Below are 26,520 nucleotides of genomic sequence, written 5' to 3' on the forward strand. Positions count from 1 at the left end.
TGAAATATCCTTGGCCCCTCTCCCCATAAATGGAGAGATGCTTCAAAACCTGTCTCTCCTACAGGTTTTATATGGGGTGGCTGGAGGATCCTGGAAAAAGAGGTGGAGCTTTCTTTTTACGTGATGCAAAGGAACCTGTCGTTGCCAAAGTTGTAGTTTAAAGACAAAACCAGGAATTATTATTATATAGAGAGTCACCACTCCACTTTTTTGCAGCTCCTTCTATAGTTAGAGAACTTGGGAATATGTTGTTAATGGGTAACTTGGGATCAAACAGGTTTTTATTTTCTGTTCTCCTTCTGTTCTCAGATACTTTCAGAGAAGTGTGACGCTGAATATAATTAAAAAGAAACCTTTACAGCGGACTCATTAAAATTGAAAAATACTTCGAAAAATCTGTGAATAGAGTGTTGCCGTTTCCTTTCTTAGTTTGTTAATAGAGGTAAATGAATGAAGACATCTTTTGTAAGTGCAAAAAGTAAATTAAAAACAAAGCAAGAACAGTTGGACCATGTATGTTCAAACACTAGAATTTGGTCCGTTTTCACCCTAACTGCTACAGGTTAATCACTTCCCACCTGTCAATGAATCCCAAGTGGCTATTTTTATTGTTCATTAAATAGTTACTGAAGAATGCAAGAGCTGAATACTTTCCTTCAATTGAAAGTATGTGAAAATGTTTTTCTGGTGCCTTTCAGTTGTACCAGGGTTTTGCTATTTTGCACACCAAATCAGTTCACTCCACACTAAACAGATCAGCCAGTCAGCTTACTTGCCTCAGTAAATCAACACTTTATGTCTGGATTCCCTTTTTTGAAATGGGAAGAGTATCTAAGTGAAGATGGATGGGTTTTTTTCCCAAAAAATATTTAGAGAGAAATAAAAGCCCTGCTCTGCAGGTAAGCATACAAATATGGTCAGGCTGCAGATCATCCAACCAGAAGCCAATTTCACATCTAGGCTACACAAGTCTCACCATGTAAGTACAGTTCATCTGCTTGCAGCTCTGCAAATACCCAGATCCGTAGGTGGAGCAACTCAACTTCCCAGCCCCTTACCAGGATGTCTCACAGGGCACGCACGAATCGGTGCACACAGCATGGTTTGGCAGCACTTTAACAACCCACCACCGTTGCCCCCGCTGCTGCTGTGCTTCGGGTTGGGAGATGCCTTGTGCTGTGCTGGCGCTGTTCTAGCAACAACACTGATTTCCATACCTGCCACCTGCAGCTGACCACTTCAAACTTGGTTTTACTCATTCTCAGTGGCTGAGCTTTTTCTCAGCAGGAAGACCTGATAAAAATTGTTTTTCCAATTACAGAATAATATCTTTAAATAGTTCAAATAATTGCTTACATTCAAATAATTAAAAAAAAAAAAGAAATTGGAATGCAAATTAATCATTCAAGTACACATACTATGCCTGGTGCTTTACTCTCTTTTTAGAGCAGACATACTACTCTAAAGATTCACTCTGGAGTAAATATAACCTAATATCCCTATTTCTTGTAAAAGAGTATTTTGATTATAAGTGAGTGTCAGGGTATAAATTGGGTCAATTCTTGTCTTAAAAGGTAAGTACAGGAAGAGCTGCAAAGTGATACAAATGTGTTTCCTATGTACAGGGACAGCTGGATGAAAGGGACCATCTATCCAGAGGGGGACATTTACGCTGTCTGCTTCTGGCATTCAGCCTGGGTGCCCTAATGGTGCCCCTTTCTCTTTCCGGTGACCACGTAAGGAATGGGACTCCTGATTGAGCTCCTCTGGGTCACATGGAAGTTAGAAGCTTGAAATAAGTTGTAAGGGTGGTGTGCGAGTGCATGCATCTGTGTGTACATAGACTAGAGCCACGCACCTTGATTGGGACAGATGAGGGCAAGAAGCTTTGCACCACTTCGGTGCCTTGGATCCCCCATTGGCATGGACCTCCCAGACAAGCGGCGCACCCCTTGCTCATGGGTGCCAGAGAAATCAGATGCTGCCATTTCCTGAAATGCTGCTGCCCCATTGCAAGATTACCTCTTTGGTCATCAGCAAAAGCAGTGCTGTCTGCTGGGAACTTGGATGTAATAGGCAATTAATAAAATATCTGGAATTATAAATTAATCAAACTGTTATTCTCAGAAATGTTTTTATTAAATATTTTAAACTTCTGCATGAGACATAATATTGGTGGCTTTGTGCAACACAGTGGCATATAAAGTAAAAACAATTTAATGTGCAAGAGAAGTCAGTATTAAGTTACCCTTCACATTGGTCAGCCAACTGAATGCCTGCATATGGAAGAGTCACTTATGGCATGTCAAGCGCAGTGCATCCCCAAACAGGGGACTGCAACCCAGTTTCAAACAAGCTGGCTTCAAAACCAGAAGGAGGACAAATGATTTGGCCTGGTGCCCCAATCACTTCCAAATGTGGTTGTTTTGCTTCCAGGATCCAAGCCATTAACCCTTCACAGTGCATTGCATTGTTAAGTAAACAAATGTTTACCTGGAAACAACACACAGTTATCCTTTTATGAAAATAAAATTAACTCCAGATTCTTTTTAAAAAAACCCCAAACTTTACTTTTCTCCCTGACAAAGCATTCTTCCACATTTTTAAAATGGTTTTATGCTGAATTCTTTAAGTTTCCGTTAACAGAAGTCTCAGATGTGGAGATCATAAGGCCCATACGGTCATTCTTTTTCTTACAGAAATTTCTGATTGCTTTGTAGATGGCAAAGGCAGGGATGGACAAACTAGGCACTCCAGCGAGGATTACAATAATAGCATACACCCAACTGGGATATTCAATCTTCTGTGTTTTGGGGAACTCCTCCTGAAAGAGCAAACAATCATGTTGTAGAAAGTTGTGAGGAATAAATACTGGGGGACATGGACACATTCAATAATTCAACAGATCAAAAATGTAATCAGAACAGTAGCTGGCCCCAATGACACAATGGTTTGCCAATTCCACAGCAGTTTCCAGCTCAAGGGTTCGCAGTCTCAGCTGTTTTTGACTTATTTTTACTTAAAAGCGATGGAAAGAAGATAACATGAAAAAAGCAAGAGCCAGTGAGACTGGTGGGACTGCTCCTGACATGCTTCCTGGGAACAAAAGAGTGTGGGGCTGGGGTGGCTCGCAGGCCACCGGGGCTTGGTGGCCAAACAGCCTTTGGGTGGGAAGGCTGAAATCAAAGGGTGTGGGAGACCTGAAACATTATTAAGAAGGAAGTGAGGTTTCCAAGGAGGAGAGAAGGCGGCAGTCCCATTTTCCCCTCTTTCTTTCTCTCCCTTTCTGTCTCTGTTATGAAAATAACGATTCATCTTTACAAATTAAGTGTGCTGCATGACTGTTTTTATTCTGCAGGGAAAGGAAAAGTAGGTAACGTATTGCTGCAATTATAATTTAAATAATTCCAGTGTATTTGGAAGAGGAAATAAGATATCTGGATATTAATATTAATATCTTCTGTCAGTGATGAGGAACCAGCAATACTGTAGTTCTGTGATTTTAAATGCACACAGAAGTAAGCGCAACATCAAAATGGCTTCACAAATCTGGTCCTTCATCAACATAGAAAGGTTGTGACATTTCCAGATCTTCTATAATCCCTACTGGGGAACTGCCATCTGTTTCAGCCTTGCCCGACAATTGGACTAATGTTTTGGTTTTGCCTACTCCTGAAAAGCTACTCACGTGTCACTATAAACCAGTTGCAGGCATCACAGCTGAAGTTAGGACTTATTTTTCTATGAGTTACTTTTTGTTAGTACTTTATGTCTTGTAGTAAGTTTTTTATGAGAAAGCTGTTTCAGATGGGAGATTAATATAACGGACTATGACTCTTACATTAAAGAAGAATACATAAAATAATTCTAAAGGAATATTTTGGTTTTATATACTTACATATCTAGGGTCCCAAATGCTGTAGAGCAGTTCTTCGCTGACTTTCACCACAAAATAAAAGAAGAAGATAACTAGCATAATGAGAGGACTGATAACTCTCCAGGTAACCTGCCAGAAAATATTGGGCTTGTGTCCAATCATGAACTCAATATCCTTGTTAAACCTGGAAACAAAACCAGGAAGTTCAGGACAGTAAAATCGGTCAGGATCAAAGAGTCCCTGCTCATAAACTAGCTTTTCTTCCCAGGACTTTGCTAATGTCAGTGTGAAATGAGGATTGATGACAACATCAGGAGTTAGACGTAAGTGGTTCAAATTGAGGCAGATATAGTTGCAACTATGTTAGAAGTTTTTAACTCATAGCTCTCAAAACTAAGTCAGGAAAATTATTTTTGGAAATGTACTTTATTCAAGAAGTCTGCAAAACATATGTGAAATAGTTTTGACACAAAAGAGTCAGTGCAGATGGACCTTCCCTATAACACACTGCAGTATTGTTTCATGATTTTTTTGTAATCATCTCAGAGCTGCGTAAATTTAAAGGAATGACAAAGTATTTAAAAAGAGCAAAAGCAAATTGGAGTAATTTTAAAAATTAGATTTTATACATAACATTTGCTTAATTTGGATTTCTAAAATTTTTCTCAGGTTGAAGAATGAAATTATATTTAACTGTACACATTATTAAGAACACCTAAAAATGTGTTATTTGGGTTATTCATAGAGCATGGAGTGGGCAATGTGGCAAAAATATCTCCACAAGAATACACAATTCCTGCATTGATAGTGATACTGTCTGCATCAGTCCTGAACCAATTCATGGTCTCTACATATGATGCAGCATCATGTACACACATTCCTTAAAAGGTAATAATTTTGGAAGTTTGGGGCTTCTCTTGCTAGTCGTCTTGTCTTGCTTTCCTGAGTATCCTATGGAGATAAGTTTGATGGGACTATTCAGTTGGTCTCAGTTACTACATATATTTATTTTATATTTTTATTCCTAACTGCTAAGATCTAGGTATCATTCTTAAAATGCTGTGGAGCCCCGTGTCCCAGCTGCAGAGCACATCCAGGTGTTGGTCATGTGAGTGTCATGGATAACATGCAGGTTCTCCTTCAAGCAGGAGAGCCATTTTACCAGTGACCCTTTCTCAGAAAAAGGTCACAGAAACTCATCTGGAGTGGTTTCTGGGCAACCCTGATAAGCTTTGTACTCAGAGAGGGCTATAGTGATGTGTACTGGCCAGGAACATGAAAGTTTGGTGTGAAGTTCTTTTCTGAATCAGTCCCCACCTCTCTGTGGCCTCAGCCCATGTTTGTGTCCTGGGAATAGTTTTATTTTGACTTCGTAAAGTGTTCTGAGATTTTAAAGGGAAGGAAAAGTGACCAAGCAGACTTTCCTGTTGTTAAGAAATTAAAATAAGCCTTCTTTCTCTAGGGTATTCTCTCTGCTCTTCTAGTTTACCTAAGTTGATTCATGCCTCTTCAGGTAATATAAAACCCTAAGCATGGGAAAATGGGCCACAAGGGCATTCACCCCATCACCAGGAGCAGCACAGCTGGAGGGTCTGGCACAGGTTCAGGGAAAACCTATGGATGATTGAAGTCCCCACGCTTCTTTTGTATTTCTTAGATATTAGTTATGAACAGAAATACGGCAAAATTTGATTTATTACATCTCTAGAAAGTTGATAAGATAATTACTCACTGCTACAACTGATAAAGTCCTGAATCATCAGCTAAAAACATATCTCAGTAGCCTTGGATTTGCATTCTGCTGTGAAACAATATCTGCAGCATGCCTGGAGTTTCCTGCTTTGGACAGCATCATTTAGCATTCACTTTAAACATGCCCGGGATATACCTCTGTTTTGAACTCTCAGCTTAGTGCCAATGTGCTTGTACTTCTGCTAATTAAATATTTAATGCAATTATTCTGAAGATTTATTATAAACATCACCATATTTAAAATGTAAATGAGCTATAGTGGCACTTACGTAACTTACAAATACGTACTTTCCGATGCCAACTTTAAAAATAAATTATTTGCGCTTATTATACTCTAGGACACTTGCTAATGCTTAATATTTTCTTGCAGTATCTTAGGGGTGTGTTTATTTTAGCTGGTTGTTACAGAGCATTCTCTATTATAATGTATCAATAAAGTGGAAAGCTTTAATGTACAAATAAAAATCCCCACTGCACTCTTAGCAAAGCATTTTTGGGGGGATCTGTTTTAGAAACCTTAATCATATAAGTAACCCTAAATTGCGGTTGCATAATTTCAGTGATTTCTATAACAGAAATTCATACACCAAGATGTAGCAAGATTGCAGATACACAACTAATCGATATATGCACTAGTTTCTTGTAATGTTTAACTTGTATATCATACCTGTCTATTCCATAAATGTAGACGACTGAAAACATCTCACAAAATGCAATTATTAGCAAGGGAATAGATCCGGCAAAACTGTCAAACAGAGCCAGCCAGTAATTACCAGAATTCAGCACAAAAATAAAAGCTAGCAAGTAAGATCCTGCACAAATGAGACCTGTGGAAAAAACCAAACCAAAACAAAACAAAAACAACAGCACATTTAGGCAAAGAAACCAAAAGAAAAAAAAGTAAGATATTTTCCCGGTAGCTAGAAAGCTTTATAAATAACTTTTAATTCAGTTGCAGCCTGAAGATTACCACTGTATTTTTTAATGGTACTCTGAGAAGGCCTGTTACTATGCAGGCAAAATGGCAAAACTCTCCCGTCATTGCACAGGTGGGAGATGCTGCAAAGAAAATGGGAGAAAGCTCAGGAGAGGAAACAGGTCCTCTTCCTCCTAGTCAGTGGGAGAATGTTGCACTGAGAGAAATCCTGCCTGGGTGGAGGACTCGGGTCCTCCAGCTTCCCAATGGAGGAGATGATGATCATCATGAGCAGGCTGACAGGCAAGCCACGGAGTGAGCAGCTGTCTGCAGGCTCAGAGGGAACCTCACAAGAGCTGCCCCAGTGGGGGGCATGAGAAAACCTTCATTAGGTTATCTAGGAGTCTTAGGACCAGGCCAGATCAGAAAGTAGATGGGCGGTGGGATGATTTTTCAGCATGCAAGCTATTTCCTGGGGAGGGGGATGGTCACTTGTCTCTAAAAAAGTACTTACCAGTAACAACTTCCTTAGGCACTTTGGGGGGTATAATCTTAAGGTCTTGTAAAGGTACAAGCACACCTTCCATGTTTCCAAACATAGATGACAAACCCAAGCAGAAGAGCATGATGAAGAAGAGAATGGACCACAAAGGTGAGACAGGCATTTTGGTGATGGCTTCAGTGAAAACAATAAAGGCTAGGCCAGTTCCTTCAACTCCCTGTGGAAGATTTCAGAAGCTCCAAGATTAGGCTCATTAAAATCGTGCAGCACTTACATTTACAGTGGTATTCACTAGATTGGGTGTATGCTACACCATACCACAACACTTAGGTTTTTTGTTTCCACAAACACCTCCTAATGCAGCAGTATATTTAGTGTAATTATAATACAAATTCTATTTCATGGAATTTTATGGGCACCTCTGTAGTTCATCTGTAATTCACCACCTTTTTAACAAAAAATAAAAGGGTGCACCCAATTTATTCTTCTTGTAACTTTTCCACCCCGGTGTCAAGGTCCATTCTTTCTCTGTTGCAACACTCTGCTCCAGCAGAGCAAGGAAGCTCCAGCTGCTTCCTTGCTCTGGGAGTCTCTTCCCTAGCAATCTTGTCCCACCATAGCTGCAACCAGCTAGTTCCAGAGGAATACCTACTGCTATTTTCCAAGTACATGAGGTCAGCTTACAACACCTGTGGTTTTAGTTACTAGTCTGACAGATTGCCAAAACTTTTCAGCAGAATTAAACAGTCTTCAAAAGCAAAATGAGGTAAACAAAAGTAATTCTTCAGTCCAAGAGCATTCCAAGCCAATTGCAGTTAATCAGTGGAAATATATAAAGAACCAACGACCTCAGAGGCCAAAGCATTATGTCGTTACAAAATTACTATGCATTCCTACCATATTTATGGTATCGATATGAGTCAGGGGGATAAACTTACATCATTCAGGAAACTTTCCAGATTACAGGATTCAAACTTCAGGCTTGCAAAAGTTGTTGGATCAGTCATGTTACATAGCTGCTGCATTTGTTCAAAGTTATCTTGGGTTACATTGCCTTCTGGCAAATCAAATGCATTCATCAGAGTAAGAATATTTCTGAAGAAGTGAAATACAAGTAAATTGAAATTATTTATTTGTAAGCATCCTCAGGATTCATTTTCATCATCAAGCAAGTTATTAAGAGCATGATGTCTTCTATAAAGATTCAAAGGAAGCAATGTTTCTGTTGCTCAAGATCAGATTTTGAAACTGGGAAGTTCAGCAGTTTTGTGCATGTGCAAGTCTTTCTTTTTCCAAGGTGAGTCTGACACTCTCTTTCATGGCACATACGACAGCTAAATGGATGGCCACTCTAGGGACCCGTGCCAAAGTTAGGTGCCCATCTTCGCACTGCACGCTGGGCACCAGTTCCCACACTCAGCAGCTTCTGGGAACATGTAAGGTGCCTGCAGCTATGTATCATGCACTTTTACAGCTGATGTGGAGGAACTTGACTGGAACCTGCGGGGCCTGGCAGCCCCAGTTAGAAGGGAGTCTGAATTGCTCATGTAAAATTAGGTACCTCTGATGAGACCTAAGCATTTAAGCTCTCCATGAGGCAACCTAAATACAGAGCTGACACAGGGACCGGGGTAAGTTACATTCATGCCATATGTCAGCTCAGCAGGCATCAGTTACTGCAAATTCTGCTTGTATTTATTTGTTTGTTTGTTTGTTTATTTCAGAGTGTCTAGACAATTTTCCAGTGGTTGGTAGAGCTTCATCTAATGGGAAGAATTTAATTTGGGTAATTTCCCAACGTTGTACACAGTGTCACCAGAAGTACCTGAGGTGCTTACACTGTGATCCAGCTGTGGGCAGGACTCTGCAGGACTGTCCGAACCGCCTGGTCACAGGGAGCTTTCTTAAAATGGGCAGTGCTTTCAGTGGCCTATTGCAACTGATCTCCAAGGCAGAACTGCATAGTTTGGCCACTATGTCAGGAGGCCTTTGAGGATTTGACATCCATAGTAGAAATTTGACAACCGTAGTAGAAATAGCAGGAGCAACAGCCTAGTATCCTTTGTTTATTTGTTTGTTTTTGAAGTATGTGATGTAAAGTCCATTTTTTCACAGAATCTGTTTTATTGAAGCTTGCCTTATCCACTTAAGTAAACACTCCTTCAGATTGTTTTATATCCATTGTTGCAAATGATTAATTTTTCACATTTACCTCTAAAACTATAGATCTTTTAGTATGCTTTAGTGAAATAATGTATCATGAACGAAATCTACCTTTACATAAATAGGAATTGTTATATAAGCTGCAGTTATATTTGAAAGAACTGTTTCAAAAAAGCTCATTAAAATACAGAATATCCTTTTCCTCCCTTGTTACTTTTTGGAAATATCTTTTGGAAAAATCAGGGAATGTAAAATACGGTTGCTTACACCACACCTATCTAGGAAATAAGGTGGCTCAAATAATTATCACTCCCTATGGGGTTGATACCACATGATATAAAATTTTTGAAGCAATGAGTGGTCTGATACCATGTGGGTCTGGAGCTGCAATTGTTCAGGAATAATAAATCCATTATCATCAGGCTAACAAAGCTGCCTCAGCCAAACAACCACCTGTATATTCTGGAGGTTTTTTTCAATAACTTCAGTATTGACCTTTTTTTTTTTCAATACCTGTCAAAACAGTCATCATATCTTGCTGTGGCTCTAAATCCAATGATGGAGTATATGACAGTTGCTGCATAGACGGATGTGAAACCATTGATCACTGAGATAATCAGGGCATCTTTCTCACAGTTATTGCTGCAATTCAAAGAGATGGAAAAAGAAAAGGATTTCAAACACATTTCTAAAATAGATACTAAAAACTGGCTACCAAGACCAACAAAAATCAGTCTACAGACACATAAGTACATCAGTGTGTTCTCTAAGAATATACAGGTACAGCTGTTAAAGATAGATTTAGTGAATTAAAACTTGGTGCCTTAAGCAGTTTAATAGCTATGCTTCCCCTCTTCCTCCCGCCCCAAATAATCCTATTCATTAGGAACAAGTGCATGAGTTGTTTCCATGTCTGGCTTATGGAAAGTAAAATGTAAAGGGCCTTTCATGTTCTTCATGAAACACCTTCTCATGACTGCATGCATGTGTGTAGACACACATTGGCATAAGCTGTAGCTTAGCTGCTGGGGTGTTCTGCTGCAAGGCGAAAGATCTGGGTTTGGATTTGGACAGTCAGAAGGCAAAAGTGACCACAAGTTTCCATAGCACTTTAGTATGATGAAGATGCAGTAGCCAAGAGCACTTGGGAACAGTTCTGTTTGATTGTTGGACAGAAGACGGTTCAAAACCTCCTCAAGTTTTGGAAATACGATGGAACGTTGTGCTGATAAGGTCAGACAGACAAGATATTATATTGTGAAAGTTAAACTGTTTTGTAGAGACTTCTCTGCTGTGGGCCCTTGCCAGCATGTCTGTGCTAAGATGAAAAAATTACAGAGCCAGAAAAAGGCTTTCATCTGAGAGAGAAGATAAAGAATCAATATTAAATTAGTTAATGATTTTATGAGAAGGCTGTAAAGCTCTAGATATTGTGTTACCCTTGGGCAAGAGAGGACTACTGAGATTAACATGATGTTGTCATATGTAATTTTCTGATCACCTTCAAGAGGAGAGGAAAGACAACCCTGTCCAGCCAAGCCCTGTGACACTGTGGCCTTTCCTCATTTATAACATTGCAAAGAGGTCTCTAGTGGGTGGAAGGCATCAAACTGAAATTCCTTGCTGTACTCTTGTGTCAGATTTTTCTGTGTAACATGAGATTCTCAATGACAGGCTTGATAAAAATATTTTATCCCTTCAGAGAAAGTAAGATGCTCAAGCTCCTCCTGGTTATGAATGAGTGAATCTTTGATGGCATTGAAACCTCATGGTATTTCCTGAGATGTTTATAATCCCAAACCATCTGGGAGCAGAGTCATTCACACCTGGTCCAGCTGGTGCTGGACTGCAGGTTGTCCAACACCACAGAGTAACACTATGGTATTTGCATGGGTTTTTTTCTTCTATGTCCATGGGATTTTCATTATTTTCTGCAGTTTCCTCCTTAAGTCGTGAATGACTGAGAATTGAAGGAACATGGCCTGGTGCCACAGCCCTGTGTGTTGGAAAAGGAGGACACTGCTCCTTTTCTCTGGGTCTTTTGGAAGGATGTAGAACATTCTCAGCCCTGCTTCTCATGGTTGTGGGAACATTGACCTGGACCTGAAGCGGGGCTTGTCACCTCACACTGAGATGCGCAGGCACCAAAAGTTCCAGATGAACTTTTGAAAAATATCTGAAATCAAGAGTGGTGGCAGGGAATTACATCAGTGGCTGAAATGCTGGTGTGGTGTGGTTGAACCTGAGCCAAAACTGAAACACTATTTTCTGAATGCATGATCAAACCGGATAACCAAAACTTAATTCAGAGATATTTATCAAAAATATTAGGTTCAGAGAATGCTGCAGTTTGTCTTTAAAAAGGACAGTGCTGAAGGGGTGGAAGTAAGAGGCACTGGTTGTTGCTCTGATATTTTGGGAGGGTGAGTGTAGAATACAGCACTGTGTAATTTGCTGACTGGATCATTCTCTAGGTGATGAGAGTTTGTACTCCTTCTCTTCCTGGCCCCACTGCATACATAAAGGTAGGAACTGAATTTGAATTTCAAAATTCCTGGACATACCTTCTAATCTCTAGGCTGAAGATTTAAAATGGGGTCTGAAAATTGCTTTGATATGTGCGTATTGTCAGCCAGCTCGACAGTGTGAGGACAAAGAGCAACGCCATGCATTTGAGCACTCCTGCAAAGGAATCTCCTGCTGGTCAGCTGGTGATAGGCATCCAGTCCCCTTCCTTCTAGCCTGCACTACCATGTCTTTCTGCACCAAATCAGCCAACACTGGGACCTGAAATCTTGGCTTGGGAGAGCCAGGATCAGTCAGAGATGTGCCTTACACAGCTGAGGGGATGGCGTCCTTGTCCCAAGTAATTACTGTGTAATGATAGGGCAGAAGTGGACATGCTTCATTTGAAAGAATCAAATATTAATGTAAAATTTGGCTTTTGCCCAGCTACTTACTGAACAGAGTTGTAACTGGAGAATGAAATGAGGCCTCCAAAGGCCAGGGAGAAAGAGTAAAACACCTGAGCACCTGCATCCAGCCACGTCACTGGGTTAGCCAGCTCGGTAACCTGAGGCATCAGACATACAGCTTTAAGCATATGCAACATTTCTATTTAGACTCAATATGAGGGATTTAAAACAACAATTAAAACAAGAACATTAACCATGCAGAAGTCACCATTTCTGAAGAATGTTAACAAATAGGTCAATAACTTTGTCAAAGTTACTTTTTTTTTTTCAAAAAGAAAATCTATATGTACGTTTTCTACATGTATTTTGAAAATTGATAAACAAACTACTTTCCATAGCTGACAGCTGCCATGCCTGTTTCCAGAAAAGGTGTTTACTATTTAGCATTAATAATGACCATTCAGAGGTCCTCTCATGGAAACTAAAACCCCTTTTAAATTTGTTTCAAAAGTGTTTTATAGTTAAACCGTTCTCTTAGGTGGTTTGTCCATAAAGCCATACTGAGTAGATGGGTTCTACTCCCAATTGGACTATTTCTGCTTTAAAGTTAGACTCTTCCTTAACTAGAAAACAGGTAAAGAAAGCAAGCCCCCTTATGGCAACCCCATTGCATTGCTCTGTGATGATACTTCAATTTTTTATAACAGATTTTGATGGGGGGTGAAGAGAGAGAGACAGAATGTGTGTGTATATCTGTATTTTACATCCATTGCAAAGGATTCACCTCCCAGAATCAAGATTTTAAAGGTGACTGGGGGATAGTTAGAAAAGCACCAATGGAGGGATCAATTTTGAATCGGTTGTTAATTACAGAGAGAACTACATCGTGTTTCAATACGGGAGGAACCATGCAGTGACTTACATTAGGGGTGAAGAGATACACAATTCCATTGGTTGATCCTTTCAGTGTCAAGCCACGTATTAGAAAAATGGTAAGCACAAGGTATGGAAGAGTTGATGTTACATACACAGCCTGCACAAGAAGCATGTAGATAAAACATTTAAATAAAACAGAACACTTGAATAAAAATAGCACTGAAATGAGGGGGACAAACAAGGTACTGTGAATAACAATAATGGCAAGTTTCAAGCAAGTCACAATTAGCGTACTACAGAAACTATATTCAAGAAAAACAGTATATGCAGTACATTTTGATAATAAACATTTTTACAGTTATAGTGCTCTATTTAGGGCAAATTGTCATTGTTGAAATTCAACTCAGATCATTCAAAAGCAGCATAAAAAATAATCTACAGTTTGAGATCAGGTTGATGCTGCTGATGCAAGGATGGGCTCTCAGGGCTTTGCTGGGCAGAAGAACATTGGTCACTTTTTTTAGAGGGATAATATTAAGGACTAGAACAAACCCAAATAAATCTGAGAATAGCCATAGCAAAAAGGCAGAGTCCTTCAATTCTGCGTTGAAGTTTATATTAATATTAAGGTTGTAATACCTAAAGAACGTTTCACTAGCACCTATAAGGACAAGAAAGCTGAATTGCTCACAAAGATCTCCACATGTCACATCAAATCAAATCAAATTAAATTCCATTTCAAACAGCTCCCACCTTCAAAAAGCAGTCCCAGTGATGACACACAAATCTTTAGACATTCTTTTGCTCAAGAAACAGGCAGTTTCTACAGTGTGATTAACACCGTATGAATAAGGAATCACAACAGCATAATGAATATCATCTAATAAAAAACCAAAACAGAGTACCTTTCCTGTTGTTTCGATGCCTCTGATTGTGCACACGTACAGTACACCCCATGCGCATGTTAAACATAACAAAAGCCACCACTGTATAGTGCCTGAATCGTCAATGGAAGTGGAGATGTTCAGTGTTTCTCTGTACCAGAAGTAATCTACAGGTGAGCTCTTGGCACACTCTTCTATGTAATCTGTAAGCACAAAATGGTTTTTATTCTGTATGTCTTTTATTTACTTGAAAAAGAAGTTAAATAGTAAACACCAGTGTTCTAAATTATACCACCTAAAGCCAATGAATTTGTTGTTGGCAAATTTCAGATTCCTAGAAGATGGTTTCATGGAAAAAATGAGAGATTTAAAAGAGAACAATTTAACAGGGATTTTAATACAGATTTTATTGTTATTTCTATTAATTCAACCGTGCAGATGAAATCTTTGAAGCTCACTCAGAGACTCTTCTACCTTTATGATTTTTCTTTTTACCTACAAAAAAGCAAGGTTAGAAGCCTCTTGTGCCAAAGAAAGTGTGGAGAGGATTCCTGAGCATAAATGTGTGTGTATTGTGTGGAATATTTTTTTTCTTTAGTAGAAGAAAAGCAGTTTGGCAGGTGTTTTTCAATGACTGTACGCTTCCTACCTCATCTTAAAGAAAACCCATACAACTTTGGGCTTTCCCCATGCATCTTGCTCTGTCTTGCCTGATGGTGTGCAGGTACCTGCGCGTAGCTTCCTGCAGCCAGGCGGCTCCTCCCCTCCCACAACTCCTTCAGATCAGCAATACTTTGTCTTTCTGTTTTGTGGGGCATCGTTCAAGGTCTTGTCAGCTCAGGTTGGATTCTCAGCTCCCTGCAATGTGCTGACCTGTGCAGTATTCTGCCCTGGCCTGCCCTTATATGAGGTTTTTTATACTTATTCTGGGAGGAGGGGAGCAAAGCTCTCTGAAGAGCTCTCCACTGAACCACCAGAAAAATCGGCTTCATACAGTTTTAGGCAGGGCTGACTATGGAAAACAAAACTGCTGTCACCAGGCAATCTCCAAGGAACTCCCGACTCTTGTTATATTGAGAGATAGAGGTATTTCATATAGATTATGCATATCTTTCTTTTTTTTTCCTTTTCGATAGGCTAATGCAAGGCTGTTGGTGAAGAGATGGATGAAACACTGTCTAAATCTGGAAAATGTTACTGTTTACACTAGGCTTGCATTTTGTGAATGTTCTCTGTGTGAATACATCTGTCAAAATCAGCCCTGAAGTTTCATATAAAAAGTCAAAGTTTGTCTCAAAGATTAAGCATTGATCACATTTTATACAATGTGATTTTTTACAAAACACAAGCATTAAAAGAGCACAACGCTCCTGACAGGACTGCCATGCCTTACTGTTGTTTTACAGAAAGAGGCTCAGTTAGGCTAATTGCTAGAAACAGAAAAATATGCTGTGCAACAAAATACAATATTTCATGAAATATACCTGTTCTGTTGTCATTGAGAGGACAGCTACTCCAAGGCAGGGGTTCTTGGAAGGAGTTGAAGAAATACCACATTACCCAGGCAATAATAGTGTTATAATATAAACCCACCAGGAAGGATACAAACATTGCTGCTATGCCTGAAAATAATAAAAACAGAACACAATGTAAACTTCAACACTCTTAGTCTTCAAGACATATCAAAATATATGGTATGAGCCTCAACCTTTCCCTACTCTCCTCCCCACCCTAATTCCATGGTTTACAGCCCTTCCCCTCTCCTCTCTTTATTTTGGATGTAGGTTTAATCACTGTGAATTCATTACCACAGGTTGGACGGATGAGTCCTACATATTTGTACAGCCTAAAACTACTGTGGGACTGAAGTTGGCACCCCTTTAGGAACCAACATCATGGATGGACTAACTCCCTACGGACACTACACAATCCTGTTCACAGTCTTGCCTGCTGATATCTAGGGAGTTTAGGATGTTGGGTACACGCAAAGCTCAACTGACTTGGGATTTTGCCTGAGACCCAGATTGCCTTCCCTTTCCACAGTGTCACTGCTGAGGTCAGCAGAGGTGTTTGGCTAATCTTTGTTGTATAGGATGGATAGCTGCCAGGAGGCACAGTCCACAAAAAGGTGCAGGATTCAAGCTGGTATCTGTCCTTCTCCACGTGCTCCCAAGTAATCAACCTCTGGTGACTTCTCTGGCAGACAGTAGATGCTAATGATTAGCTCCTGAGGGCTTATAGCTTCTGAAGAATTTTGAAAAAATCCAAATGCAATGAACAAATATCTTTTGTGACTGATTTACAGAGGCAGTGGACGCCAACAAAGGTCCTAATGGGCTATGTTTCTTCCCTTTCAAATGTGTGGTAATCACAGAACGGCTGAGATGGGAAGGGACCTCTGGAGGTCATCTTGTCCAACCCCCTGTTCAAGCAGGGCCACCTAGAACCAGTTGCCCAGGACTGTCCAGGCAGATTTTGAATATCTCTAAGGATGGAGGCTCCACAACCTCCCTGGGCAACCTGTGCCAGTACTTGGTCACCCTCCCAGTGTTTCCTGATATTCAGGCACCTCCTGTATTTCCTGTGTAATGAGGTATATCTGTGGAGTTGTTAATGCTGTGTGCATCATGCTGCTTTTACTTTGTTGTCAGATAGAGTGTCTGAATACTCAGAAGTCTAATACAGATGTGAAGAAGTATTTTCTGCAAAATGGTTTCTCCATGGCTTTCAGCATAGTACCTCTCTCAGATGTAAGAAAGTAACATTTCAAGGAGCTGAAGTCTGGAAGACCAGCTTAGACAAAGATTCAACTATTATTTATCCACAGAACAGTTACAGGACAAATTTTTTGGCACACTTAAACATTCATCCTAATGGTAAAAACAGCCAATATTGATAATACAGAAAATACCTCTGAAGCCTGGAATTGGTCTCAGATTACAGAAAGGTTTTAACTGGACCGATAGTACCTGGGAGCGTAGACACAAAATTGTCATAGTGTCTTATCATAACTAGTGTGACCTATCAATGGAGAGTTAGCAAGAAGGGAAAAGGATTAAGTCCTGGACTATCTTATGGCACACCAGAACAAAATCCTGAAGCTTTGCTCTTAAGGTTATCAGTTCAGAGACTTGTGCTTTCTCAGGTGACTTTTTGTATCCTCTTCAGACTTACCAACCCCTTTCAGGGTAGGGTGGATAGAGCTCCAGACGCCCACACTGCCTTTCCTCAGCCTTTGACCGATGGCAAACTCAAGATGAAGCAGGGGGATTCCCTCCAGGACTAGCAAAATCAGGAAAGGGATCATGAAAGCTCCTGAAATGGATAAGAAAAAAAAAGATGTTTCCCATCAGTGAAGTACTACAATAAAGCACAAACTTCAGTTCTGAGGTCTTTTGAAACAGCAAGTGAGTTGTAAGCATACTTGCGGAAACCCATCTCCATTTTCTGAACAATGCTTTTGCCTGATTGCCCAAGCAGGGACTTCATTACATATTTGGTTTCAGTTAGGAATTCTTATTCTTCCCAAGTGACAAACATAAATACAAACTATACACTCCCAAGGTTAAACTTTGAAGAAGCCACCTTTGGATTGCAAGTGGAGGAAAGGGAGTTACTTTCCTGGAATGACTTCCTTTTCTTTCCTGCAAAAGGTTACGGTTTTGTAATTGTGAATCATGCAAATTATATGAAGTAGTTGAATGAACTAAGCCTTGAAAGATTAGGCAGGAGCCTGGGGCTGTCTACATAAAATAACCAGTAACTTCCTGGCAACTGTGTTCAACAGCTTTTACATTTGAGTAGAGGAGATCTGGACTTCAGGGTTCAAACCATGTGAATTATGACAAGGCTGGTTAGTACAGGACAAGTTTTTAAAATTAATTTTTCCTGAACAAAGTGTACCTCAGACATGGATATAACATGTAACACTGAAGTGCAGAGTCAAATGCTTAAAAAAATGCTACACATTAGAATTATGGTTATCTGTCCTTACAAAATGCCTTTAACTTCCTAATCGTAGGCAGTAAGTAATCTAAGTGATTTAAAAAGTTGAAAACAGTATATGAACAGTTCAGGTTTGAGTATCTGCTGACTTTTTCCTCATGTATGCAATGAAAATCAGGAAATTTGAAGAATGGAAACTATAGTTTTGAATTCAAGGCAGTTGAATGTTTTTTGGAAGAGCTGAACTGCATGCTTTTCTGCTCCATCTTCTTGATATTGTCTACACCAGTGTTTTAGAAATTATCATTACTGCAAAGTCTTCATTTTCTGTGTCCTTCGGCAAAGTCTGCTCAAAACAAGATTGTTGTATCAAGTGGCCACTATTATAATGAAATTGGCCAGCTATGCTTTTTGCTTTCCACTCCTATGGAATTCAAGTAATGCTAGTTACTCAGCTGTCTTCCATGGACGTTTTTAATATTTACTAATCAAAAATCAGTAGTTTTAAATACATAAAAGGCAATTCAAAATACTGAGCTCTTTGAAAATGCACATGCCACAATCAGGCTGAATGACTATCACTGATGCACCAGCAAATATATTTTTTGTTGAAGCCAGTTGCCAAAGGTAGTTGTACAGACATGATATTCTCAGACTGCAGTAAAGCATGTCATTTAGCAACATGAAAACTTCTTACTAAAAATTAAACACTTTTCAAAATCAGTGTAGCTCATCCTGTATGCATTAAAAACTATTACTGTAAAAATGGAGACTGACAAACTGAAGAGGTTTCAAAGGAGAGACAGAAGAATAACTGGGGATATATGCTTTATTAGTGAAAAACTGAAGGACATATTATGAACTGTTATTTGTAGAGAGTTTGCTAAACTTCCAACTCTGCTGACTCTTCCTCTCTTTCTTCTGTGTCAGTCTATCTCCTTGGGAAATGGATAATACACACATCATCACCATGGAGGACAGTATCTAATTTGTTTTCTTCCCCACCTCTCACATCTCAGCTACACTGCCTTTTCCAGAGACAGTGTAGTACTTGCAACAACAAAAACCTTGCATTAGTGGGGAGTGGCTACCTGTTAGATCCAGGATCCTCAAGCTGATCCCCTCACCTTGGAGGAAAGTGGCTATTTTGTAGTGCCAGAAAGGAATGGAGGATGGAGGTCCATCCTAGATTTGAGGAAACTGAACTCCTCTAGCTGCAAATTCAAATTTAGCACTGTGGTCTTAGCTGAGATACAGTAGCACAAATGGTATCAGTGCTAAGCAATCACTTCCTGACTCGTGTCTTTCTGAATATGTATTTCACATCACAAACATGTGAAACATATAGGGCATGTTTCAGTTTTTAGAGGGACTAGGATCACTTCCAAAACAAGGTTATTCCCCTCTGTCTTCCCACCACTCCAGAGTTTTCTACAAAATTACTGACAGCAGGAGCTACTAATGTCAGATGTAATGGGGCAGTCCTCTCTCCGTGCCTTGCTGAAAGGTAACTATGCCAGAAATGGTGATATACTCTTCAGCTGCCTGTGCCCTGGAGTCATTGTTGACAATGCAAAAGCCTTACCCAGCTCTGGCAGAGGTTCTGGGATTCGCTGAAACTGTGTCAGACTTGGTCACTGCAAGGAATTGACTCCCTCTGTCCTTTCAGACAGTTTCTGGCATTTCTAAAAGTTTGCCCCACATTGTCTGTATGGACTTGCTTAGCTGTGCTGGGACATGCACAGGCGTGCACATAAGGACCCCTCTTCATCTGATTAGCCATGCAGTGCATGCAGTTTTGGCTCCAAAGAGTTTGTTCTCTACTGATACCCCACCCTATTTCTGTGAAAAACACTTCTCCCAACTGTTTTATTCTTGCTTTCATAGAAAACAGGACTTTTGCTGTGTACATGATGAGTGCCTTCTCGCTGTTGAGATCCATCCCCCTACGTACCAATCGCTTCCTTCCTACATGGGAGGGCCAGTGGGACAACCTCCACACACAGAGCCTCTGGCCTTTCTTAGAGACAAAGTTACTTATCAATGCATGGAGCTGCAAGCAGCCAGAAATATGTCATGTGCTCCAACCTCATGTCAGGCTGGCACACAGTTTCACTGCTGTTGCACCCTGTCCAGGAGCTCTCATGAGGTCAAGATGAGATAAGGACAAGATAATTGTGTTTATACCAGCAATTTTTAGTTCTAGAGCATTCTCTCTGTTTTAAGCCCAAGACACTCCCTCAGAGTCTGAAACCTGACCCTACAGAGTTTGTATGACTGCTCCATCTGGATCTTTTCTTTTTACCTCGCTGTTCAGATGCCAGATAGGCCTCTGCTGTACCACAATCTCACTTCTGTCTGGTAAAGCCCTTCCTCAGCAATAGTAATTAAGTCCAGAAGATGGATCTGTACAGCTACCTGATCCAAGTACACCTCTTTTGCACTTAGGGTAAGTCTTTGTCATCCTTTGAAACTCGACTTGCAGTGATTTTAGATCGTCTCTTGAAACTTAAGATTGGACTGGCAGTTAGTTCTGCTAAGATTCATTGCTTAACCATCTTTGCTCCCAATGGAGACATGTCACATTTTTTTCATCAGGTCACAGTGAGATTGCTGAAGGACTTGATTAGAAATTCTCCCCCTGGTCAAAGATTTTGTTGTGTAAGGAAATGCACAGCCTTCATAGTCCTTTCAATCTATGACCTCTTGTTTCTCATCATACCTGTCAAAGAAAAGATTTTTTGGGTAGTTACCATCTCTGTTAGCAGAGGGAGGGAAGGTCAGGCCATTTCCTGTGAAGCACTGGAAGCATTTCCTTTAGAAAGCATTCAAAGGTAGTCTCAACTTTTCACTTTCAGTAGAAAGCAGGCTGATTGATATTCTGATTTGGGCTCCATTTTCTTCCATGCTTGAGACATTCTTGCAACCCTTAAACGCAAAGTGCACCTCCACTCACAGCTCTAGCAGTCTGGGTAGAAATCATGCCTCACCCTCCAAGACAGCAAGATTCAGCAACAGCACTCTCCCTACACTATAACTCTCCCAGTGGACAGCACAGTGCATTAAATTTGCTGCAAGACCCTCAGAACTGAACCATCTTCTGTGGTGGACATGCCATGAGTGCTCTGTCATCCTCAGGGGATTTCTTGAGGTCTTGAGAGACTTACAGAGGTACCTTTATCACGATGTCATAAAAGAAGTCTTTATGCATGACTCATCTTTGACAGAGCAGTCAGAAAAAGGGACTCCATGATGTTCCTTGCACAGCCAGGGAAAGTGGAAAGGATGCCCTTCATGGAGCCACCTATCACATGAAAAAGGTGTGCTGAGCAACTGTGTGCTCCCAGCTTCCTTGCTACCTTGGAATCAACAGGAAAAAAATTTCAGGTTCTGGGGTGGACACAAATGGAGAAGGTGGGTCTCTGTCTATCCCTTTTGCTACCACAGACATAAAATACATGGTCTGTATATACACCTGCAGTACAGAATCTATATTCCTATGCAAACACATACAACTGAAACATTTATAGCTTGAAGGGCTAGCCATGTAGATTACGGTAGCTCTGATGAGTGAAAAATGCAGGGTGTGCCATGTCAGAACTGGACAAATAAGTAAAACTACCTATATTTAGCTGTAGGAATATTGGTATATTTTCAAGAGAAAGAAAATGACAGTTCTCTATTATGTATGCCACTTTTTTCTCTTTCTGGTGTTCTTCTTTTTCCAGGGTTCAGTTCTAACAGCCAGATCGGAAATTCAACTCTGCTGTATTTTTCCATTTCTCTCAATTTCTCCCCAACCTTTCTGAAAGAAGCTATAATGGAAAAATAAGTGATAATGACTCTGCAAAGCTGCTATATGGGACATTAAAAAAAAATCAATACTTTTTAGCTCTTACAGTTTTACTAACATAACAAATAAACCAATGATCTGAAAATAAATGCCGTATAGATGTATATAAACAATGAGAAATCCTCCAGTCTGAAAACCTTACAGCTGAGATATTAGATTCTCATCCTGTTTCAGTACTGTGTTTCAGAACACATAACACTTGTTTTGAGCATCTGTATAGCTATTACTTTCTCTTCAAAAGTTTCTAATGTGAAATTGAAAAAATTATTGCTTTCACATAATTCCTCATAAAGGGAAGACAGGTAGACTTCAGACAGAGATGTTTTACTATGTATCATATTCTTAGACCTCAGCTGTAGTGAGGGTACCAGCAGCAGTGAGGAACTGCTGATGTCATTACTGTCACTTCCTTCAGAGTGGCATGCACAGAGATGAAAAAGTTCTCCCTCATGCAGTGGCAAGGTTTACTGTAGAACATATGCAAGCTGTAGACTTAAAGACTTTTTTAAATCAATGGTTTAAACATTAAATATACATTCTCTTTTTTCTAATACTCATCAGGGATGAAACAAAAATGTTTAGCAGTTGATTAAATGACATGTTGCTCAATAAAAATTAAACAAAAGCTACGTGTAATGTCAGAGATAGCTATCAAATGAAAGGAAATTTCAATCTCATTAAGCTGGTGAAAGCACCGAGGCAAACACTGTAGCTTTTACATTGTGTGTATATTGAAATCTAGTTTGCCTGTGGTAATGATGTATTTTACAGCTTTTAAGACTTGAAAAGGATAAAATGTGCTTTACTGTACTAAATCTTACTGAGGTAAATATTCCATTTTTTAAAATACAAACTCATAAACTGTGACAACAGAAGTTAGTAAATTACATAGCTACTGATTTATTTTTGTGTATTTGGGTATCACAGAGTTAAAACACTATCACAGTGTTGTGTTTAGGAAGAAGTAGCCCTCAAATAATTCTAGATTTAAGTTCAAACATCTGAAAATAAGAGTTATCTATAAACTCTCTTCCTAACTACCTTCACTACAGTCAATTTGCAGAGAAAAAAAATCCACCTTCCCTGAAGTCCAAGTACTACAAGGCTAAAGGATATAAAGGATGTAAAATAGGCAAACACTAATTCACAAAGTAGGTAGACATCCAACCTTATTTGGGAGTGTCCTTGCTGTAATACTGACTAACTACACCCTTGCTACCAGACCTCAGCTGTGCTAAATGACTCCAAACGTTCATCCATATAACTCATATTTCAAAAAGGAAGAAGTTAAGATAGTAGAGCCAACCCTGAGAAATTAGAAACTATTTTCATGAGGTAGTTTATGAGCCTTATGAGTCTCATGACTTCTTATGAGATAACCTCTAATTATGTGATCACATAGGACTTTTTCTCAACCTCTGCAGATATTTACTGCGTGGTAAATAGCTGTATTTTTTTCTACCTCTTAAGGCATGGCCATAATCCACCATCGTATCCAAGGCGAGCTTTAGGACTCTATAAAATAATCATGCCAGGGACAGACTGAGGAGCAGCATAATCCCCATCTCCAGCAAAAGAGATTCACCCAGGATTCAGCTTCAAGACATATCTTGAAGACATGAAGTATGAAGACATACACCATCCAGGGTAAAGGCACTGGACAGATTAGGGGAAAAAGGAGCTTCCTCAGTGTACTCAGAAGTGTGGTGTATGCTTTCTGTTAGTTAACTTGGAAGAAGGTGCATAAAGTTGCAGTTTTCCCCTACTTTGTTAGCGATGCACATCTGTGGCCCTGAGTGGGCAACACAAATGCAAAGATGAATGGATCATCTTGGCCACTGTGTTGAGTGGCAAAGACTAAGGCAAACCTTGTCCAAAATGTCTAGTAAATACGTATCACCAGGTATCTGAAGCCAGGCTTAAGAGTGTCTGTGCAATCAGAGATGATGCAGAGAGCTGCATATACATTGGGCATTTGCTCTGCTGTGAACATGGCTGAATGGGAATTAGAGATACAGGAGCCAGAAAATCTCATGAGGTAGAAAATGTCTCAACACAAAAATATCTTCATAAATAAGAACTTCAAGATCTGTTTTTACAGTACAGATAGTCACATGTTCAAATTCAAAGCCATGCATCCAAAGAACAGCAAGAAATTTTTTTTTTAATTGAAGGGAGAAGTTGGAGAATAGGCGCTGTAATGAAGGGACGGCAGTGGTGGCAGGAGTTGGAATTAGACCTACCAGAAGAGGCTGAGGTGCACTGTACAGCAGGGAGGAGTCCTTCCTAAGAAACCATGGGAAGGCATTGCTGCTCACTCTTATGTATTGATGTGAGTCACAGCATTTGGTGTTATGCAGAAGAACTGATAGAGAATGTAGGAAGTCTGGCTACAGGGACACATATCTGTATGGTAGCTCTAAGCCCAGAGCCAGCTACATAATTTCTTTACTATGTGCTGCCTTTCAACTTCCTCCTACATTTGAGTGAGAGAATCCCAGGGAAGCAAGAAGCCGGGGATAACTCTTGGTAGTGTTCCTGAGCAAGGACAAGCCACAGAATGATGAGAAAAAAAATTCCACCAAAGGATAAATTAAAACACGGTACTAAGAGACCCACACAAGCAATGCATAGATCTTCACTGACATCAGTCAGAAAACCATAATCCATACCAAGCTCTTTGTGTTTGTTGGTTGTTAATTTTTCAGCTGCATTTCATACTGCTAGAACACAAGGGAAAGGAAAGATCGACAGAAAAGCAGGAAAGTGCCTATAAATCAACCCTGGGACATGGGGTTGTGTAATAACATTGTGATAATGGGAAAGGGCATGTCCACTTTCTAAGACTAAGTAGAAGAACCTGAGAAGCCAATGAGTGCCACGAATTTGGATATATCCATCCACTTTTTCAAATTAAAATTGTCACACATGAAAAGGGGGTTCTGATTTTTTTGTGTCTTTCTTGTAACTTTTTTGTGACAAGATTTGGCTGTGCTGCAAATGACCTTCAGTTTGCACTGCAAACTCCAAACACCAGCCTATGTTAGAAAATCTTAATGTTAAAAGCATCTCTTCTTGCAGCTGAGTCATCTGTTGTTAAAGGTCCCTGAGTCTGTACCAGCATCTCCCCATGGAGCCTTCCCCATGGGGCCCCCATGGGGACCACAGAGTCCCTACTCTAACAAGGAAGAACAATTTTTAAACATCTCAATCTGTACATTTAATGAAAATTACTTTGAAATACTGTTCCTTAAGCCAAAAATTTTCTTTCAACATTAAACATCACAAAGGAAGACACACTTTTTACACATACCCCAGAGTGAAATGCAGATAACAAGTAGAGAGTGGGCAGAAAAGACTGCCAGAAAATGAGAAATTTATGTTGTCATATAATATTCAAGCAATGGTTCAGCTCAAGATCATCTTTAAAAACAAACAGCAAAACAGTGAAACAACATTTTTAATATGGTCATTCAGTCCTAACCTGAACCCTAAGAAGTCACAGTAAATTAAATGCTAAATAGTATACATTCATATTTTAAATGACTTAACACCACCAACTGTTAAAAACATATTCTTAATATTAACTACTTTCCTGCCGTTACTCTTACCATAAATTATACACACACTGACCCTAGAGCTGATACACAGACCAATCCAAAACCAGTGAAAACCCAGTTATGAAAAGATCATTTGGGATCATGAACAGAATCATATTCCCAAATAGTTTATTAATATTTTTAAGTATACATTATATGTACGTGTGTATGCAAAGTAAAATTAGTTTTAGACTGACAAAATATACTAGGTACATGACTTCAGAGGGTGTTCATAACTTCTGAAATAACCTTCCCCATTCAACAGTCTTCTAGAGATGAACATCACTGTTCTTACTGGAACTGACCAGTTCTAAATATATTCAGTTATTTGTTTCCTAAAAGAGAGATTAAACCTAGTTTAGAGCCAAAGTTAGTTATGACATATTAAAGACATACCTCCTCCATGGCTCTGACAGAGATACGGAAACCGCCACACATTTCCTAAGCCCACACAAAACCCTACGCATGTCAGCATATACTGAGCCTTGTTATCCCATTTTGGTCTGGAGCTTGCCTCTTCTTTCTCAAGGACTTCAAGTTCTGCATGGGAAGGTATCCTGTCCTCCAGGCCAGGATTGGGCAACTGTAGCTTCACCATATTTTAAATTTCGTGACTGAAAATGCTGCCCCAGTGAGGAGATAATGAAACAGGCAGCTAGTTAGAAATCTGAGCAAAAAGAGAACATCTATTTGCTGCCTTCAGCTATATATAGTGAACCTTTGGCACTAAACCTGAAAGTGCAGGCTTGTGGTAAAAAGAAGCGTCAGCAAATCATTCGATTGACCAAGTCAGCTCTGACACTTATTAATGCTTTATCTGTCAAGGTTTTATGGAACAGTCTGTTCATCAAGTAGAAGACATTGATTTCAGCTAATGTAATTCAGGAGATAATTTGGCTATAAACTGTAATCACCTATAAAGTTATGAAACGCCCCTTGCCACTCCCCTGTTTAAACTCACTTAAATGCATATATAGCCCTAGCAAATATGAAGTAAAAAGATTCCACTGGCCTCAGGCTGAATATAGATGTTTTATACTACTTTTTATCAGGAAGATAAACTGCTTGTGAATCACCATCACATTCAGTTTCCCATAGTGTATGCTTAACAAAATCATATACTTTGTGATAATTACCAAAACATGTTCTTCCTTCTCTGGAAGAGAACTTTATTAAATGCTCTGACAAAAAAGGATGGAGAATGAAAGGGATTATAAAATCTGACCTTTAAAATCATA

The 26,520-nt window shown here is 39.7% G+C and overlaps 1 protein-coding gene across 1 annotated transcript; it reads right to left on the reverse strand.

Moving 5' to 3' along the window:
* Positions 1-2,125: 2,125 nt before the first annotated feature.
* On the reverse strand, positions 2,126-25,946 carry SLC6A19 (solute carrier family 6 member 19). Its single transcript, XM_009502117.2, has 12 exons — positions 25,679-25,946; positions 17,060-17,200; positions 15,370-15,507; positions 13,907-14,088; positions 13,048-13,158; positions 12,171-12,283; positions 9,724-9,852; positions 7,986-8,142; positions 7,060-7,264; positions 6,297-6,456; positions 3,899-4,061; positions 2,126-2,824 (listed from the first exon to the last, which is right to left on the reverse strand). The coding sequence occupies exons 1-12, from the start codon at positions 25,878-25,880 to the stop codon at positions 2,615-2,617; spliced, it is 1,911 nt and encodes a 636-aa protein (XP_009500412.1). The 5' UTR covers positions 25,881-25,946; the 3' UTR covers positions 2,126-2,614.
* Between the last annotated feature and the right edge of the window lie 574 nt (positions 25,947-26,520).

The sequence above is a fragment of the Phalacrocorax carbo genome, chromosome 2, assembly GCF_963921805.1.
Source record: "Phalacrocorax carbo chromosome 2, bPhaCar2.1, whole genome shotgun sequence".
NCBI lineage: Eukaryota > Metazoa > Chordata > Aves > Suliformes > Phalacrocoracidae > Phalacrocorax > Phalacrocorax carbo.

Excerpts from the sequence above, each read along its gene's own strand:
- SLC6A19 (XM_009502117.2), bottom strand. The coding sequence starts at position 25,880 with ATGGTGAAGCTACAGTTGCCCAATCCTGGCCTGGAGGACAGGATACCT. Across the intron at positions 13,159-13,906 it reads GCATCGAAACAACAGGAAAG|GCTGTGTATGTAACATCAAC; the intron begins GTACTCTGTTTT and ends CTTCTTGTGCAG. Across the intron at positions 9,853-12,170 it reads TCCAGTTACAACTCTGTTCA|CAATAACTGTGAGAAAGATG; the intron begins GTAAGTAGCTGG and ends TTTGAATTGCAG.